The following is a 16,507-nucleotide window of genomic DNA, read 5'->3' on the forward strand; positions in this document are numbered from 1 at the left end:
TGGAATGCGATGGCCTTGAAAATCCTGAGTCTAATGTGATCATTTTGTCAATGTGACAACCAATTTTGGCCTCTGCCTCTAAGACAGTGACTCTAACACCAAAAAATGAATGCCTGTTTCTTCTCTAATAAAAATCAAAGCACCTTAGATTCAGGGAGCATTCCCCTTGAGACACTGGAAGCTGCGTCAGTATTAGTTAGACTTTAATAGTCTAAACAGGAACGAAAGCCGCTACAGTTTCAGCTAGGATTCTCACTTTGTCTAAAAAAAAAAAAAAAATTTTTTTTTTTTTTTTAGAACTTAAGTACAATTAGAGTATCATTACTACATCTGCTTTTTCCTGAATTACCTTTAGACAATAACTCAGGAACTGAGCGATTTTTCATCACTTTCCACTCAAAACCCCCACTGACACAAAGAACACTAAATTAAAAAAATTAAAATCCTTTAGTCAAAACAAGAATGAGTTAATAAAACTAACGGCACATAGTTAAGAAGGTTATGACAAGGGAGCACTGCTGTGTATCATAGTCAATAATTCAATCAAATCTGGGTTTTCTAATTATCAGTAGTATTGGCATTGGATTGGGCAAATTCCAGTCCTTACTTAACCCCTTCTGACTTTTCCTCTCTCTAAAATAAAGTATGATTGTGGGGGAGAATCTATTTTGCTACATATAATAGTGTATGGTAAGCAGTACAATTATTTCATTTTTATACCTTTTAAATTTCAGCCCAAAATATATAGTGAATCAGCACCAATAAAAATAAACATGTGAACTTACTATATGGAAAGAGCAGTAAAAAGGAAAGAACACAAAAAAATGATATAAACTCAAACCAAGTAAAGTCCTCTAATCTCCATGTACATGCCTACATTTGGTTTGGGAAAAAATGAAGCATAATAAAAATAGCTGAAGTTGTCAATGAAAAACATTTTTCTTTTTCTGTATAGCTCTTCGTGCAATAAAGAGAAAAAAAAGTTTTTTTAAAGGCCTAAGTTACAGAATTCCTATGTACAGAAAGTATCCGAAAGCTCTGAAGGATCAAAGAGAAATATCTTTAGAATTTCATGTTGATACTTTTTTACAAAGAATGAGAAAAGTGTGGAGATTCATCTGAAAATACAGTAAAATAGAGGGGAAAATGTGCTTTTAAAGGGCAGATAGTCCTTTTCTATGTCAATAATTTCTTACAAATTCCAAATGTTTAACATCAAAGGCCAATCGTATCTCTAAATGACAGCGAACTGAAAAGCAACTCTGGGCTAGAAGAGATAGGCTGGGAGGGTTTATCCCTGAAAGCAGCAAAACCCCATTTTCTCTGGCAGCTTCATCTAGATTCTTTGTTGGCACAAAACTTAGAAATTCTTGAAATGGTGGATATCTCAATATTTTGTTACACTTTGCCCCAGTAAAAGAAAAAAAGTTTTCCTTCAATTTACATAGCTTTATGAAATACAGAACTATTTTGATAGCTTTGTCAGCATTTCTAAATTCTAACCAAATGTCCTCTAACATAATAAAAAATACTTTCTGGACCTTAGCACTCTCCCTGGAACTGCTCTCAGCGTTCCAATCACCTGAGTTAGCTAACGGAAGTTTTGAAAGCAAGACTTATTTTCCATCAACCCTCCCATGACCTGGCTGTTCAGGCTACAGTTATTTCTGCTACATCAGTGAAGAAATGAACCCTGTGGATAGAGAGCCTTAGCCAATCCCCAACACCATTCCACTCCCTGTCCAGGCTGGGGAGGCCACGAGGTCAGAGTTCATCCTACAACTTCTGGTAGAAACAGGGAGAAGAGGAGGCCACTTTTCCCACTGGGATTGCTACTATAAGGATAGTAGGCCTGAAGCTGGAAAGGTTCAGGAGAGAGTCTGCCTGAGAGTGAAGCCAAAACAAAACACCGTTGAGAAATGAAGAAAAATGGAGTCCAGGAGACTTGATCCAGGTCAGTCTGAAGCTAGCGCCCCCTGTAGGTTTTTCGGTTCCATGGGCCAGTGGGTGTGCAACTTCACCCCCACCAATGTGTTTGCTTTGAATCAATTTGAACTGATTTTGTCCCTTAAATGGAAAGAGTCCTGTATCGGTTAAGATGCTTTTAGCTGCAAGTAAAAGAACACCCACCTAAAAATGGCTTCAACCACAGATGTTTGTTATTTCATATAACAGACAGCTCTAGAACTATCAATTCAACAAAACGACAATGCAGTCAAGAATCCGGGTTTCCCATCTGTCTCCTTGGCAATCCTTAGCATTCCGGTTTTTGTCCCTGAGCCACAGTGACTGCAAGACATCCGCCTGCGCCAGGCACCACATCCTCACAGGACAGTATCAAAGGTACGGGAGATTTTTTTTAATCAGAGAGGACAGAGTGCACTCCACCTCAGCTCTTCCCCGTGGTCTCACCGGCCAGAACGGGGTTTCATACTGCCTTGCTGCCTTCACCCTGATCAACCAACCCATGGCAAAGGAGAGTGGAACTATCATGACGGCATAAAGACCAGTCGTGACCTGCAGGAGTCCCTCTTCTCTGAGTGCACTGTGGCAAGATACCTATCAAAATTAGGGTATTTTCAAGGAAGAAGGGGCAAATGGCTCTTGGGTAGGCAACCAACAACGTCTGCTGTAACTCCTAACACAAGCACTGGTGTTCACTGACCTGCAGTTATCCAAACATTCAAAGAGCGAAGAACATGACATTCCAAACCAAATTATAAGAACCACTGTTTCCATATGTGCACAATATCTAAATACATACCAACCACAGTTCTTACTCTAAGAAACTATGAAAACTGAGCACAAAGCTGTATATGCCTTGGTGTCATGTTGGAAGTCTTTACTGACTGTCCCAGAATAGGTATTAGTTGTGTAGGTTATTTTCAGGGTGCCTGATAGCAAAAAAGGGATGTTAATAAATGATCATCCCATTCTGAGAGCTCGAAGACTATCTCGTTAGCTACGGGGGTTTCAATCTGCCGGGAAGCGCCGCTCTAGAGCCTGCTAAATAAAGAACAGGGACTCTGAAGAAAATTGTTTTCCATCTCTTTACTGAAGATCAGTACGACCCAGTGGTGTCTCATCCTTAAGACACAGCATCACTGGGGGGTTATGAGGCTTACGTGAGGTGGCAATGCAAAAGCTTACAGGCGAGAACCTGACAGTAGTAATGTGAGGCCCCGGGGAAAACACAGGAGGGGCTGAACCAGGGTAGCAGGAATGCAGATGGTACAGGAGAAGGAGAATCAAAGTCTGAATGTTCATCTCCAAAGCTGACCTAAACCACTGCTGTACTGTAAAAGTATTACTACATATGCTAAACAAGACCGACAAGGCAAAGAAAATTAACATTCAGAGCATCAGTGGTGATAAGGAAAAATTAAGTATCATTAGTAGGCAAGTGGAAACTAGTAAAAGTAACTACAATATCATAAACTCATCAACAGCTAAGCTGATCTTAGTGAAAGCTTATATTCTATGCCTTAAGCACCCCCCCCCCACATTTTAGTCTTGATTTTATTATTTACTGAAAAGTAAGGTCCCTGCATCTTCTTAAATTAACCATTTCAATTGACTTTCATGAGAGCTCGCATCTATTATTACACCGATTCATTCCCTCTAAATAGAGGCTAATTATCTTTTTCTCTTTTATTATTTATTGAAGTACAGTTGACATACAGAGGCTAATTATCTTAACAATTAATTGCCAAAGGAAACAAGAGAGAAATGTAAGTGCGGTAGAATGGAATGCTCTTGAAGACTTTAACTCTGACTGACATGGAAGTGAGCCATTTCTCCTTCCTAAACCGTAAAGTGAGAGTCGCTTCTGGCTGTAAAACTCAGTGACCCTATGAATTACGCATCAGTTACTCACCTTAGTTGAGTTGGGTGTCTGCACAGCCTAGTAAGAGGGTCAATGTGCCCCAAGGGTAATTCTAGAAGCAGAAAGGTCTTCAAGCTATATAGAGGGAGGGCTTCCACATGACGTTTAGGTCACTGCCCCTTTCTGAGCCACAGTGTCCTCATCTGTAAAATGGGATCATAACACCCTCGTGGCAGGTAGCGGTGAAGATTAAATGAAATCAGGAACACACCACATCTCATGTGGTTCCTGGCACTAGGAAGCCACTCAAAAAATGGTATTGTTACTGCTTTTATTACAGGATCACTGACAAGCACTTACCTAAAGAAACAACAGCAACGCTCTCTGGCAAGAAATGTAATCTGTATCGGATCAGTAAATGCACCAATATGATGCAGATAGCTGTGGGGAAAAATAAGACATTGTTAAAACAGCACAATTTTAAATAATAAACACCAAGTTCAAAGCCATGGTTACTTCTGGGGGTGCTGCCAGGAAAATGTACAAGGGACAAAGACACAATAAACTGCAGTTGTATTTTCAAGCTCTTAACCTGGAAACAGACTCACAGTGTTTATAACATTGTCTCCATATTTCTTTATATGCCTGGACTAGTTCCTTTTCCAAGGATTACTGAAAGAGCAACAGACAGCTAATGTTTTTCCAACCTGTTAAGCCTCATACGATCGTTTACTTGCATCTCTCTGACTCAGAGAAGTCTTCAACTTTTTTGAAATAATCAACTGGAAAACTTGAAATGGTGAGAATCAGGAAGTCAATGAAACCAATCACTTTTATGCAAATATAACTGCAACAGAAGATGTTGACACACAGTATTCTGCCACCATGTGAAAGGTTCTCTTTGAATAGAGAAGGAAATGAGAGTATTGTACAAAGAGGACAAAGTAAATACTTTGGTCTGGTGATGAGAACATCAGAGACCAAAAGATGGGGCGCCTGCTCCTCATCTGGGTACTAGGGTTCTCTCTGGTTGAGGGCTCCCCACGAGGCTGGTGCTGCATCAAGCACTGAGCACTTCCTAAACACCGTCTCATTTGACCCCCAACGCCCCTCTTAACTAGCTATTATTATCATAATCTCCTTTGATTAGAGATGCAAAAACAGAGGCTTCAAGAGGTCATGTCACTGGTAGGTGCTACAGGGTTGACCCCGATTCCAACCGTGCCCTTAACCATTGGTACCCACGACCTTCCTCCCAACTGCCTTCGTTCCTCAGTTGCCAAAATAAGAATAATGTCTGACTTTTCTCACAAGGGTGCTGCCATCAAAGAAAAGAAACAAAAGGAGGTAAAACTCTTTGAAAGAAAGAAGTATTTCTGGAGACCCCCTCAAAACATACTCTCACATAAATAATTCCTAAATGTAATTTCATGGTCCAAATGCAAGTGTGCATGTCTCTTTATTATGCACCTGGACGGTATACCATCTCATTAATCACAGTATTATCTTAACGGCACTAAAAATAATTGTTGCTTTTTTTTGTAAAAGGAAATGTTTAAACAATCTGCAGGGCGGTTAAATGGCCACCCTCAGAGCCCACACCGACAAACTAGATATCTTTAGGCCCACCAAAAAGCACCAGGTGGCCAGAAAAAGGAAACAGTTGTACATAGAGAAATTGTGTCCTCCTTTCATTCTGGGCTTTAAACTATCCATCTATGGTGTTACTTTATTATAAATATTTAACCTTGTTAGAAAAATCCTACATTAAATACTAAGAGCAAGAAAAAATGTTCTAATGTGTAAGCACAACATGTGACCAGTGAGCAGACTTACTGTCTATAAAGGCAGGCACGTAAGTAGACCGAATATACATCTAGGGAGCTCACTCAGTTTCTGATCTTTTTTTGCACCAAGCTAGATGAAAAAATTAATTTAAAAAGCTTATTCTAATAAGTCAAACATCAATTTGCACCTTTAAGAGCAAAGGGGAGGGGCGTCTGGGTGGCTCAGTCAGATCCCTGGCTCTCAGGGTCATGAGATCCAGCCCAGCAACTCTCTCTTTCTCCTTTTGTGCCTCCCTTCCCCCTCTCTCTTAAAAAAAAAAAAAGAAAAAAAAAAGAGCAGAGGGGAAAAAACTGTCTATCAACAGAAAGAGCTACATATGAGGCTCATCAATGCCAGGGAATGGTCTTCAGCCACTTAAAAGAATGGGGTCTGAAAAGACGACCCACATAATGGACCAGAGTATTTGTATATCATTTATCTGATAAGGGTCTAGTGACTAGAATACATAAAGAACTCTTACAACTTAACAACAAAAAGACAAACAATACAATTTAAAAAATGGCCCAAGAACCAGAAAAGACACCTCTCCAATGACCAATAAGCACATGAAAAGATACCCAACGTCACTGGTCATTAGACAAATGCATCAAGACCATGAGGTACAACGTCACACCCACTAAGATGGCCATAATTAAAAAACAAAACACAACACGATGGAAAATAACCAGTGTTGGCAAGGACATAGAGCCACTGGGACAGGAGGGCACTGCTGCTGGGGACATAAAATGGTATGGCCTCTGCAGGAAGTTTGGGAGTTCCTAAGAAAGTTATACATAGATTAGGCATTTAACCCAGCAGCTCCACTTCTGGGTATGTATCCAAGAGAAACAGAAAACCCTGTACACAAACACCGACAGCAGCACTATTCACAATAGCCAAAACGTAGAAACAAGCCAAATGTCCATCAGCTGATGAATGGATACACACGATGTGGTATATCTACACAAGATTATTATTCACCCATAATAATGAATGCACTTCTAACACATGCTACAACACGGATGAACCTTGAAGATACAACGCTAAGTGAAAGAAGCCAGACACAAAACGTCACATATTGTATGATTCTATTTGCCTTAAATGAATTAGGCAAATTCCTAGGAATAGAAAGCAAAATAGTGTTTACTAGAGCCTGGGGGTAGGGGAGGATGGGGAGTGACAGCTTTTAAAGGGAACTGGGTTTCCCTTTGAGGTGATGAGAACATTCTGGAACTAGACTAATGGTGGCAGTTGTACAACATTGTGAGTGTACTAAATGCCACTGAATCGTACACTGTAAAATGGTTAAAATGGGATATATTTTATGTTCCTTTTAACACATACACATTCTTTAAAAGAAAAAAAAAGATGAAGTATATACAAAAAATAGTAACATAAAAAGACCTCCAAGACATTCTGTGAGATGAAAAAGCAAGTTATAGGATCCTATTTATATTAAAACAAAACCCAAGCTAGATGTGCCCGTACACGAGAATATGCTTATGATCGTATACGTGCATATACACATGTAAGTACGTGGTTTCAAGTATACTTGGAAAAAATAAGAAAGGATAAAAACTTCTGTGTGGTTTTTGGAGGACAGGTATAGCACAAGTTAACAGGCTTCTAAATGTTCATGCCTGAAGTAATAATTATGGAAACTATATTAAAACATAGGCATATCAATTTTAATAACTCCATTAAATTTAATGGCCCATAAAATGTGTCAAATGATGCTAATTGTTAACTCTAACGTAAGTTAATAAACATGACTCACTATTGTTTCTACAGAGTTAAAGATCAGCAAGGGTTAAGTGTAAATCAACTGATTTCAAGTCTCTAAAGTCAAAAGTAACTAGAGTTTTAGCATCCCTCCTCAAAAAAGGGGAACACACTGTAATCCTCTGACAAGCTTACAGGACATAAAAGTTACACTTTCATTCGACTTGACTAAAACAGTAGGGGCGCCTGGGTGGCTCAGTCGTTAACCGTCTGCCTTCGGCTCAGGTCATGATCCCAGTGTTCTGGGATCGAGCCCCACGTTGTCTGGCTCCCTGCTCAGCGGGAAGCCTGCTTCTCCCTCTCCCACTCCCCCTGCTTGTGTTCCCTCTCTCGCTGCCTCGCTCTCTGTCAAATAAATAAATAAAATCTTTAAAAATAAATAAAGTAAAATAGTAAACAAAAGTGGCATCTGAGGGGCTCGTTAGTTAAGTGTCTGACGTCAGCCCATGTCATGATCTCATTGGTCCTGGGATGGAGCCCTGCACTGGGGTCCCTGCTCAGCAGGGAGTCTGCCTGTCCCTCTTCCTCTGCCGCTCCCCCCCCCCGACTTGTGCTCTGTCTCTGTCTCTCTCAAATAAAGTTTATTAATAAAGAATTATTTATTTGAGAAAAATATATAAAATAAAGATAAATAAATAAATATTATTTATTTATTATAGCAGAAAACAAGCAGGGGGAGTAGCAGGCAAAGGGAGAGGGAGAAGCAGGCTCCCCGCTGAGCAGGGAGCCCAACATTGGGGCTTGATTCCAGGACCCTGATTTCATGACCTGAGCTGAAGGCAGACACCCAACAGACTGAGCTACTTAGGCGCCCCAATAAAAAAATCTTTAAAAAATAAAACAGTAAACAAAAGTGGTTAAATGTGTTCCAGGTTAGGAGTTCCTGAAGTCTAGGATAAACTATGGACTAATATTTCCCTCAATTTACTGCAGTTCATGTATTCAGTGAGTTAGCAACATACCTACTAACTGTTATTTTTTTTTACTTTATCAGATGTATACTGTTTGGACATCTAATATGTAAGATATATTCTGTTGATAATATATAAGAATAGAGTAAAAATGCCTTCAAATTTATTGAAAAGGAAAGCACTCCATTCTGCTAATGCATGCTGACCTACACATAAAAAGTGGAGATACCAATTCATAGACTGCCAACAGTCTGATGAGGTGAAAGCAAAACCCCCTGACACTAGTGTGACTCTAGAGTCTGGGTTTATGATCTGTTTGAAAAGATGATCCAAGTAAAATATGTAGCACTAATAAATACAGTTCAGACCTTTCTGGCCCCAAAGATGTGTCACCACTGCTCAGGTTTTGCCAGGATTAAACAGCACCGTAACAACCTGTTTTGTGGTTTCTGGCACAAACTAACCTTCACTGCTCCACACCCTGAAAATTACTTTGAAAGTCTGACTTACCCTTATTATCTTCCCATCAAACAAAGTGACTACAAAAGTTTTCTTACAGGCCTGCCTTGTATGCTGTCGACCATATCAAGCCAACAACAATGTAAAGAAGTTAATAGCACTCATCCTTCAGGATTAAGGATTCAGGTACTAAAGACTTCTCGATCAAGAAAAAAAAAATGCTTTTCTTTACGTTCAACGACTATCACAAAGGAAAAAGAAAAAACAAGAGTCCCTGATTGTTGAAGTAATACCCAAGGAGCAGAATTCAACTACATTCACTAGGTACACAATTACTTGAGCATATCAGGTCCATACGGGACACCACATGCTTGTGGTATATTTTCAGTATTCGATTTAAAAGTTGTTTGTTTGTTTGTTTGAAGTAGGCTCCTCAACCAGTGCGGAGCCCAACACGGGGCTCAAACTCACAACCATGAGCTCAAGACCTGAGACCAAGAGTCGGATGTTCAACTGATTGAGCCACCTAGGTGCCCCCAATTTGAAAGTTTTTTAGAATCTGTGAGAGATAAGGCTGAGTCCTGGGATTTTAAATCAAATGATATTATTACAATTATTTGACCATTAACAGAATCCGAATATAAACGTGAAAGAAGTTCTAGTTTTCTTAAAAAAAAAGTCCTCAATGACATCAGCAAAATGCTCTGTACCTTTCAAACCAGTTGTACTTCCCATTCCTCTGAAAAGACCTATTCTAATTAGATATATGGCCCGGTATCATGAAAGAACAGAAAATGTAAATATGCCAACTTTACTCTTCCAATAAAAGTTTGGATTTGGGTCAAATTTGAAACTATTTCTTCCTTAGTCAGCTAGTCCAAAGTGGTTATGCGGTTTCAACTGGATTTTTTTTTTTTGGGTCTAAAACAATCGTACAGTCTCTAGGAGGCATCTAAGTTATCGCCTTTTACCTAAACTTCTCGACTGATGTCTGGCAACCCAAATATTAATCTCTCTCCCCAAAACCAGGCATGTCAATTGCTTAATCCCTCTGGACCTAAATTTTCTCACCCATTACTGGAGAAGGAAAAACAAAACAAGACTTTTGAGAGTGAATCTGTTCAAAGAAAAATATTACATAAGTGAACAACAACATAGGTGGTACACAGATATGGCAAAAGTGATAACCATGGTTAACGGGAGACAGAGGGTAAGGAAAAGGGTGTCTGATCTTTTACTCAGCAACAAACTTTAATTAAATAAAATTTACACAGAAGCCTAATAGGAGACAAAATGCTGCTCTGGTCAGAAAGTCAGATGCCCTCCTATTTGACTTAGCCCACCTCCGGCTCCCACCACCACCCACACACACACACTCATGGGCAGGGTTGGAAATCCACTAAAGTAGAAGACGTTTAAGGTTCTTTCTAGGTCAAAAATCCCTTCTTTCTTCCAAATGACATCTAAGATATTATATAAAAAAGCTCTTCAAAATTGCTAGGCTCGATGATTTTACAAAGGAAAAGGAGTACCCTGTCATGTTATGAACTGCTCATTGTCCCTCAGTGTTTACGTCAAACCAAATGGAAGGAAGACCTGATGTTAAGTAAATGGTGGCTTAGACAGGGTTGACCTTATAGACAGCACACATGGACACTCAAGATGGCAGATGAGGGTGTCTCCACATTCACCTAGGACGAGGAGGCTGAAGAAGATGGTCATGCCGCTTGACTGTTCCTCTTGCTGAGCCTGCTCCCCTGTTTGCACAGGGAGAATGGGCTTGGCAGGGGTCGGGAGCACCAGTTTCGTGGTGACAACCAGGGTAGTGTGGAGGGTGACATTGAAACCTTCGTGAGTTGTGTTGGGGAACCTGTTGGACATAAAAAGCAGCAGGATTAGATAAAGGGAAAAGGGCCCTGAGTATCATCAACACACATACACAAACAGAAGGAGAACCTGGCACAGAGGATGATGGGATTCACAAGTCTTACAACCACCAGGCAGGCTTCAGAGACACTGGTTCAGGAAAATCCCTGCCTGCCACGGCACGAGAGTACCAGTGGCTTCAGGTGCTCTGAACACAGCCACTCAGAGGACAGGAACAAAGGAGAATCAGGGCCAGTGTAGAAACAAAATGCTGCCTGCTCTTTGGCATTTGATGGTGGATTTAAATGGAGACAAATTGAAGTCTCATCACATTCCAAAATCCAATGTTATTTAATTGGCGCCTTTATTTCTCCCGTTTACATTCTTTTCCTTGAATTATAGCAAGTTGAAGAAGCCACCCGAAATTACCCAATTGTTGATCTGATTGGAACACCCCACCCCCTTTACAAAATCCTTCAGATTTCTAAAGGATCAAATGTACCGTCCTCTGTAATACTGCACCCACCCCACTTCTTATGTTCAGCGCTCTCTCCTCACTTTGCGGTGGGATTGTAAACCAGTGCAATATTCATATAATAATCATTGCAAGTGTGATTATAACAGCTCATGTTTATTGAGTAAATGCTTCACTCCAGGGACTAGATAACATACCACCTCTCATTTAATAGGCATACCAGGCCTGAGGTGGGGACTATTCCTTTCCATTTTTTACCCATGAATAACTGAAGCTCAGAGAGTTTGCATAACCTGGTCAATATCTCAGCTAACCAAGTTTGAGACTAAACTTGAAATCACTGGGCCATACCACCTCTTTTGCTTTGTGTTGCTGAGGCCCAGTTTGGTGTCCACAATACAGCATATGCTGAGTAAATAAAAAGACAAAATGAAATGACCACCCAGCTCGCCAAGATACGTATCTGAAAAGATGTCAGGTGAGGGAGTCAGATTTCAACCATGGGGGTCTCTTCTTAATTTTTACAAACCAGTTCACATAGATAGGGCATCTATAACATGCAATAGGTTGTGCCCAGCAGATATGGAGATGGACTAAAGAGTGGTCCTTCCTTGTAAGTACCTAGAGGACACAAGGCGCCCCCTCCGTCTCTGTTTCATCTTGTACAGCTAGCCCTTCGCTCTTTATATTCCAGCCACCCTGCCTTTCTTTCGGTCCCTCAAAGACGCTAAGCTCTTTGATCCCAGTCTTTTGCATTTGCTTGTTCCCTCTCCTACCCCTCCTTCTCCTCACTAAAGTTTCGGCGGGCCCCTCACTTCTTCCTAACAGGACTCTCCCATCTTAATACTTCCATTTTCTTTTAGCACTCTGAAATCATCTTGCCTACTTATGGTCTTTCCCCACTAGAATGGAAACTACCTGAGGGCGGCTCCTGGTCGGCCTCCTTCACTACTATGTGCCCAGGGCCTGGAACAGAGTAAATGGCCAACAGTTAACGAATGAATGAAACTCGGTAGAGGAGACAGATGCGAAAAATGACCGTTACAGTGGAAAAGGAGACTGGCTAAACAGGGGGTGGGGGACTTCCTGGAGGAGGCGGCGGAGCTCTCCCTGATCATCAGAAGACCGAAAATGGGAAAGTGGAATTTGGGTTTCGGTTTCCGCCAGACGGCTTTCGAGGCCTGCCCTGGGCCGTGGATTCCCTGCACGAGGATCCGACCTCAAGGAGGCTACAGCGCCGGGTGGGCCCAGGCCCGTCCCTCCCGCCCTCCTCGCTCGCGCCGGCATGGTCAGTCCTGGCCAACCGGCACAAAGAGCTCCGCCTTTCAAGGCCAGAGGGCGGCCTGAGGCGCTCGCTGTCACCCGCCGGGGCCCAGCCCTGCCGCCTCCGCCGCCCGGGAAAAGCCCACTCACTCCTCTTCCGCCATCTTCTCCCCCATTCTGCGGAGCCTCCAAGACCACCGAGTTCGGAGCCAGGGGCTAGCAGGGACTGCTTTTGCTTCCGGCTTCCGCTGGAGGCGCAGGCCGGCCGACAAGCGGGGGGCGGGGCCTCAGCCGTGAGAGGGCGGCCCTTCTGTCCCTTCGTCTCTGTGGCCTGAAGGTGGGCGGACCCGGCCGGGGCACGCTGAGGACGCTTGGCCAGTTTGGGCCTGGTGACCTCCTGGCCCTATGAAGTTTCGACTCTTCTTCATCCCAGGGCGGGGAAACTTTGAGGGAAACTCCTGTAAGGTCACTGTGACTCACCCTGAGAGCAAGTGCTCTCCACCCAATGTCCAGGACTTGACACCGAAAGTTGGGAAGGAAGCTTCTAGTCTAGGCCGTGCAGAGGGACCCCCAGGGGATAATTCCTCAGTCTGAGCCCCAGTTTTCCTCGCTGTAAAGAGGACTAGCCACCTGGCCTTGCAGAATTGTGCAGTATTCTATTTGTAAACACTTACTGAATTCTGACTATGTGCCTGTCTTTAAAATAGGCGCCTGGGGAGCTCAGACACAGATGGCTCAGACTCTGGATTTCTGCTCAGGTCCTGATCTCAGGGTCGTGGGATCTAGCCTACCCCCCATCCTCTGCGTTTACCTGCCAATCTGCTTCTCTCCCTCTCTCTCTCTCCCTCTGTCCTTCCCCCTGCTCATTCTGTCTTTCTCTAAAATAAATAAATTTTTAAAAAATAATAAAATAGGTGATGATGATATGGGCCTGGATCATTCATTCATTTGTTCATTGAGTCAATAAATACTCAGACACCTGTATGTGCCTAGCTGTGGTCTGTGGGGTTCGGGATACAGGAAGGAACAAGGCTTTGCGACTTCCTTCCTGGTCCAAGCCATCATCCCTGTAACAGCTGTTGTAGCTGTCTAAACTGTAACTGTCTCACTGGCTCTGCCGCTGTTCCTTGTGGTCTTTCACACAGTTGACCCCCAGTGATCCTTAAAAAAATTTTTTTTAAGTTTTTTATTTATTTAAGTAATCTCTACACCCAACATGGGCCTTGAACTCAAGACCTTGAGATCAAGAGTCACAGGCTCTTCAGACTGAGTCAGCCACATGCTCGGTGCAGTGATCCTTTAAAACTCCAGTCATTCCCCTACCTAAATTAAAACCTCCTGGCAGGACACCTGGGTGGCTCAGTGGTTAGCCCCATTTTAGAGCTGAATCCCAGCCTCAGGGGTTCTGCGACAGAGCCCCATGTTGGGCTGCCTGCTCAGCGGGGAGCCTGCTTCTCCCTCTCCCTCTGCGCCTCTCCCAGCTCATTCTCTCTCTCACATGAATAAATAAAAATCTTGAAATAAAAATAAATAAATAAGGGGTGCCTGGGTGGCACAGCGGTTAAGCGTCTGCCTTCGGCTCAGGGAGTGATCCCGGCGTTATGGGATTGAGCCCCACATCAGGCTCTTCCGCTAGGAGCCTGCTTCTTCCTCTCCCGCTCCCCCTGCTTGTGTTCCCTCTCTCGCTGGCTGTCTCTATCTCTGTCAAATAAATAAATAAAATCTTTTTTAAAAAATAAATAAATAAAATAAATAAATAAAAACAAACCCCAAAATCTTCCCGGAGTTATTTTTCTCCGTGACACCTAACATATTGTGTTTTACTTTTACATTTGCTTACTGTCCTCCCTCCTGAGTCCAGAGGTTTTTGTCTGTTTTGTTCTGTTTTAACTCCAGTGCCTGGAGCAGCACCTAGCACGTAGTAGGGACTCAAAAATAAGTGATCGTGGAATAAAGGAGTGCGTTAACTCTAGACGTGTTAGGAAACACAAAGGTTTTGAGAAGAGGAGTGCTCTGACCTGACTTTTTATCAGGACCCCTTTGCCTGCTTGTGGGGAGGGGGGCTGTGGGCAGCCCCCTGACCAGCTAGGAGCTTTTGCACTAATCTGGGTGAGAACTGATGGCAGTTTGGATTAAGGTGATATCATGGAGGTGACAGGAATGATTGGCTTCTGGGTGTACACTGAAGGCAGGATTTGCTGAGGGACTGTGGTGTGTAAAGGAAAGAGAGGAGTCAAGGATGATTTCAAGGTTTTGGCCCTGAAGAACTGGGTGGAGGAGAGATCTGTCTGGCTCATACCCAGAATCCTCTGCCACTCAAGAATCTCTTGGGGCTGTTGTCAAAGCTAACAGAGAATGTGCTTAGGGTCAGCCAATGTTTACTGAGTTCTTCCTGTAGGCGTGGTGCTGAGCTTTTGTTTCCTTAATTCTTTACTGGTTTTTTTTTTTTGTTTTTTTTTTGAGGCAGATACTATCATATCTATAAACTGAAGCACAGAGAAGTTAAGCCACTTGCCTGAAATCACACACGGGGAAACGCTGAGGTTGGGATTCAGACGCAGAGTCTGTGTTTTTACCAAGTACTCCCTGTTGCTCTCCACTGAATCAGTTTCTGGGGCTCTAAAATGGGGCCAACAGCCTACTTCTCTCCTTTATCACAGAGCCTGGCAGAAACGAGCTGGCTTGTAGAAGATTCAGAGTGGGGTTCTCTCTGAGTCAGTCTCCTTCCAGACTCAGAAGACCCTGGCTGGAGTTGGGCCCCTGGGAGCTGGGACCTTTTCTATCAAGGTGCCAGCTGTGGGCCACTCAGGATGAAAGCTGCTTCCTGAATTCTCTGAGGGCCGCACTATTCTACCTGGCATTCCACCCACTGCCCTTGCCACGGATCCTGTTATCAGGGCCTGTTTCGTGACGGTCACAGGCCTGCTGCCAAGCAGGAGTCCGTAGAACACCTGCCCTCAGGCCTGAGGGCAAATCCCAGGCCCTTCTCACCTATTCCTGGGAAAGAATCTAAAATCCCAGGTCATTACCCCCAAGAAGGCAAATAAAGCCATTCAACATGCAGTTCCTGCTCCTGTGCCGTGCTGTGCCGGGCGGAACAGAGCACGCAGTCCTGGTTCCCTATCTCAACTCAGGATCCATGGCTCTGGGACCCTGGGGCACCGCTGTACCTTCAGAACCTCAGAGTCCCATCATAATTTTTGACAGAGCCCCTCTTTGGAAGGCTGTTACAGGGTTAGAGAGAAGCTTAGTCCTTAGTCCTCTGTTTTCTCTGCCTTCCTGCCCCCAACCTTCCTCTTTCTTGCCATTCCAGTCTCAGCTTAATGTTACCTCCTCAGGGAGGACCTCCCTGACCACTCAGTCTAAAGCAAGGGCCAGCAAACTTTTTCTGTAAAGAGCCAGACTGTAAATATTTTGGGTTTTGTGGGCATTCCAATCTCTGTTGCAACAAGTCAACTCTGCCGTTGCAGTGGGAAAGCAACCATAGATGATTTAAATAAGAGTGGCTTTGTTCCAATAAAACTTTATGGATACTGAGATTTGAGCTCCTTGTAATTTTCATAATACTTGTTTTCAACCATTTGAAAACATGGAAACTATTCCTAGTTCACAAGCCATTCGATAGCAGGTGGCAGGCTGGACTTGCCCCCTGCTGGGGGGCCGCTGATCCCCGTAGGAAGTCTTAAACATAAGTGTTTCTGAGGCACTTATCATGGTCAGATATTTTTCCCCCCTCCTTTCCTCCCTCCTTTCTTTCCTTCCCCCCCTTTTTTTTTCTTCCTGAGTTTTTTTATCCTGTTTCCTCCCATAAGATCTAAGCCGCCTGGAAGCAGGGAAATTGTCTCTCTCTTCTGCTTTTCTTCCATTCCTTATCTCTTCTAACATTTTTTTAAAGATATTATTTGTTTAATTTAGAGAAAAAGCGTGAGCACGAGTTGGGGGGGAGGAGGGGAGGAGTGAGAGGGACAAGCAGACTCTGTGCTAAGCGTGGAGCGCGATGCTGGGCTCGGTCCTACGACCCCAAGGTCATGACCGGAGCCCAAACCAAGAGTTGGACACTTAACCAACTGCACCACCTAGGCGCCCCCTAACATTTCT

At 43.2% G+C, this 16,507-nt stretch overlaps 1 protein-coding gene across 5 annotated transcripts in view; it reads right to left on the minus strand.

Moving 5' to 3' along the window:
- The window catches only part of SLC9A8 (solute carrier family 9 member A8), a 69,485-nt gene extending 56,805 nt beyond the window's left edge, over nt 1–12,680 (minus strand). For 3 of the 5 annotated variants that reach the window (XR_015720890.1, XM_045771564.2, XM_045771562.2), the window contains exons 1-4: nt 12,560–12,680; nt 12,065–12,112; nt 10,497–10,675; nt 4,187–4,267 (exon numbers count right to left, since the gene is read on the minus strand). Coding sequence is in view for 4 of the 5 variants with exons in the window: in XM_045771564.2 (XP_045627520.2) it covers nt 4,187–4,267; nt 10,497–10,675; nt 12,065–12,112; nt 12,560–12,585 (334 nt within the window). In the remaining variant the exon portion in view is untranslated. The remainder of the gene's footprint in view (nt 1–4,186; nt 4,268–10,496; nt 10,676–12,064; nt 12,113–12,559) is intronic. The other 2 variants (XM_087853513.1, XM_045771563.2) reach the window with 1 other exon arrangement.
- Between the last annotated feature and the right edge of the window lie 3,827 nt (nt 12,681–16,507).

Source organism: Ursus americanus, chromosome 22 (assembly GCF_024610735.1).
Source record: "Ursus americanus isolate L20-20 chromosome 22, mUrsAme1.1.p, whole genome shotgun sequence".
NCBI classification, from domain to species: domain Eukaryota; kingdom Metazoa; phylum Chordata; class Mammalia; order Carnivora; family Ursidae; genus Ursus; species Ursus americanus.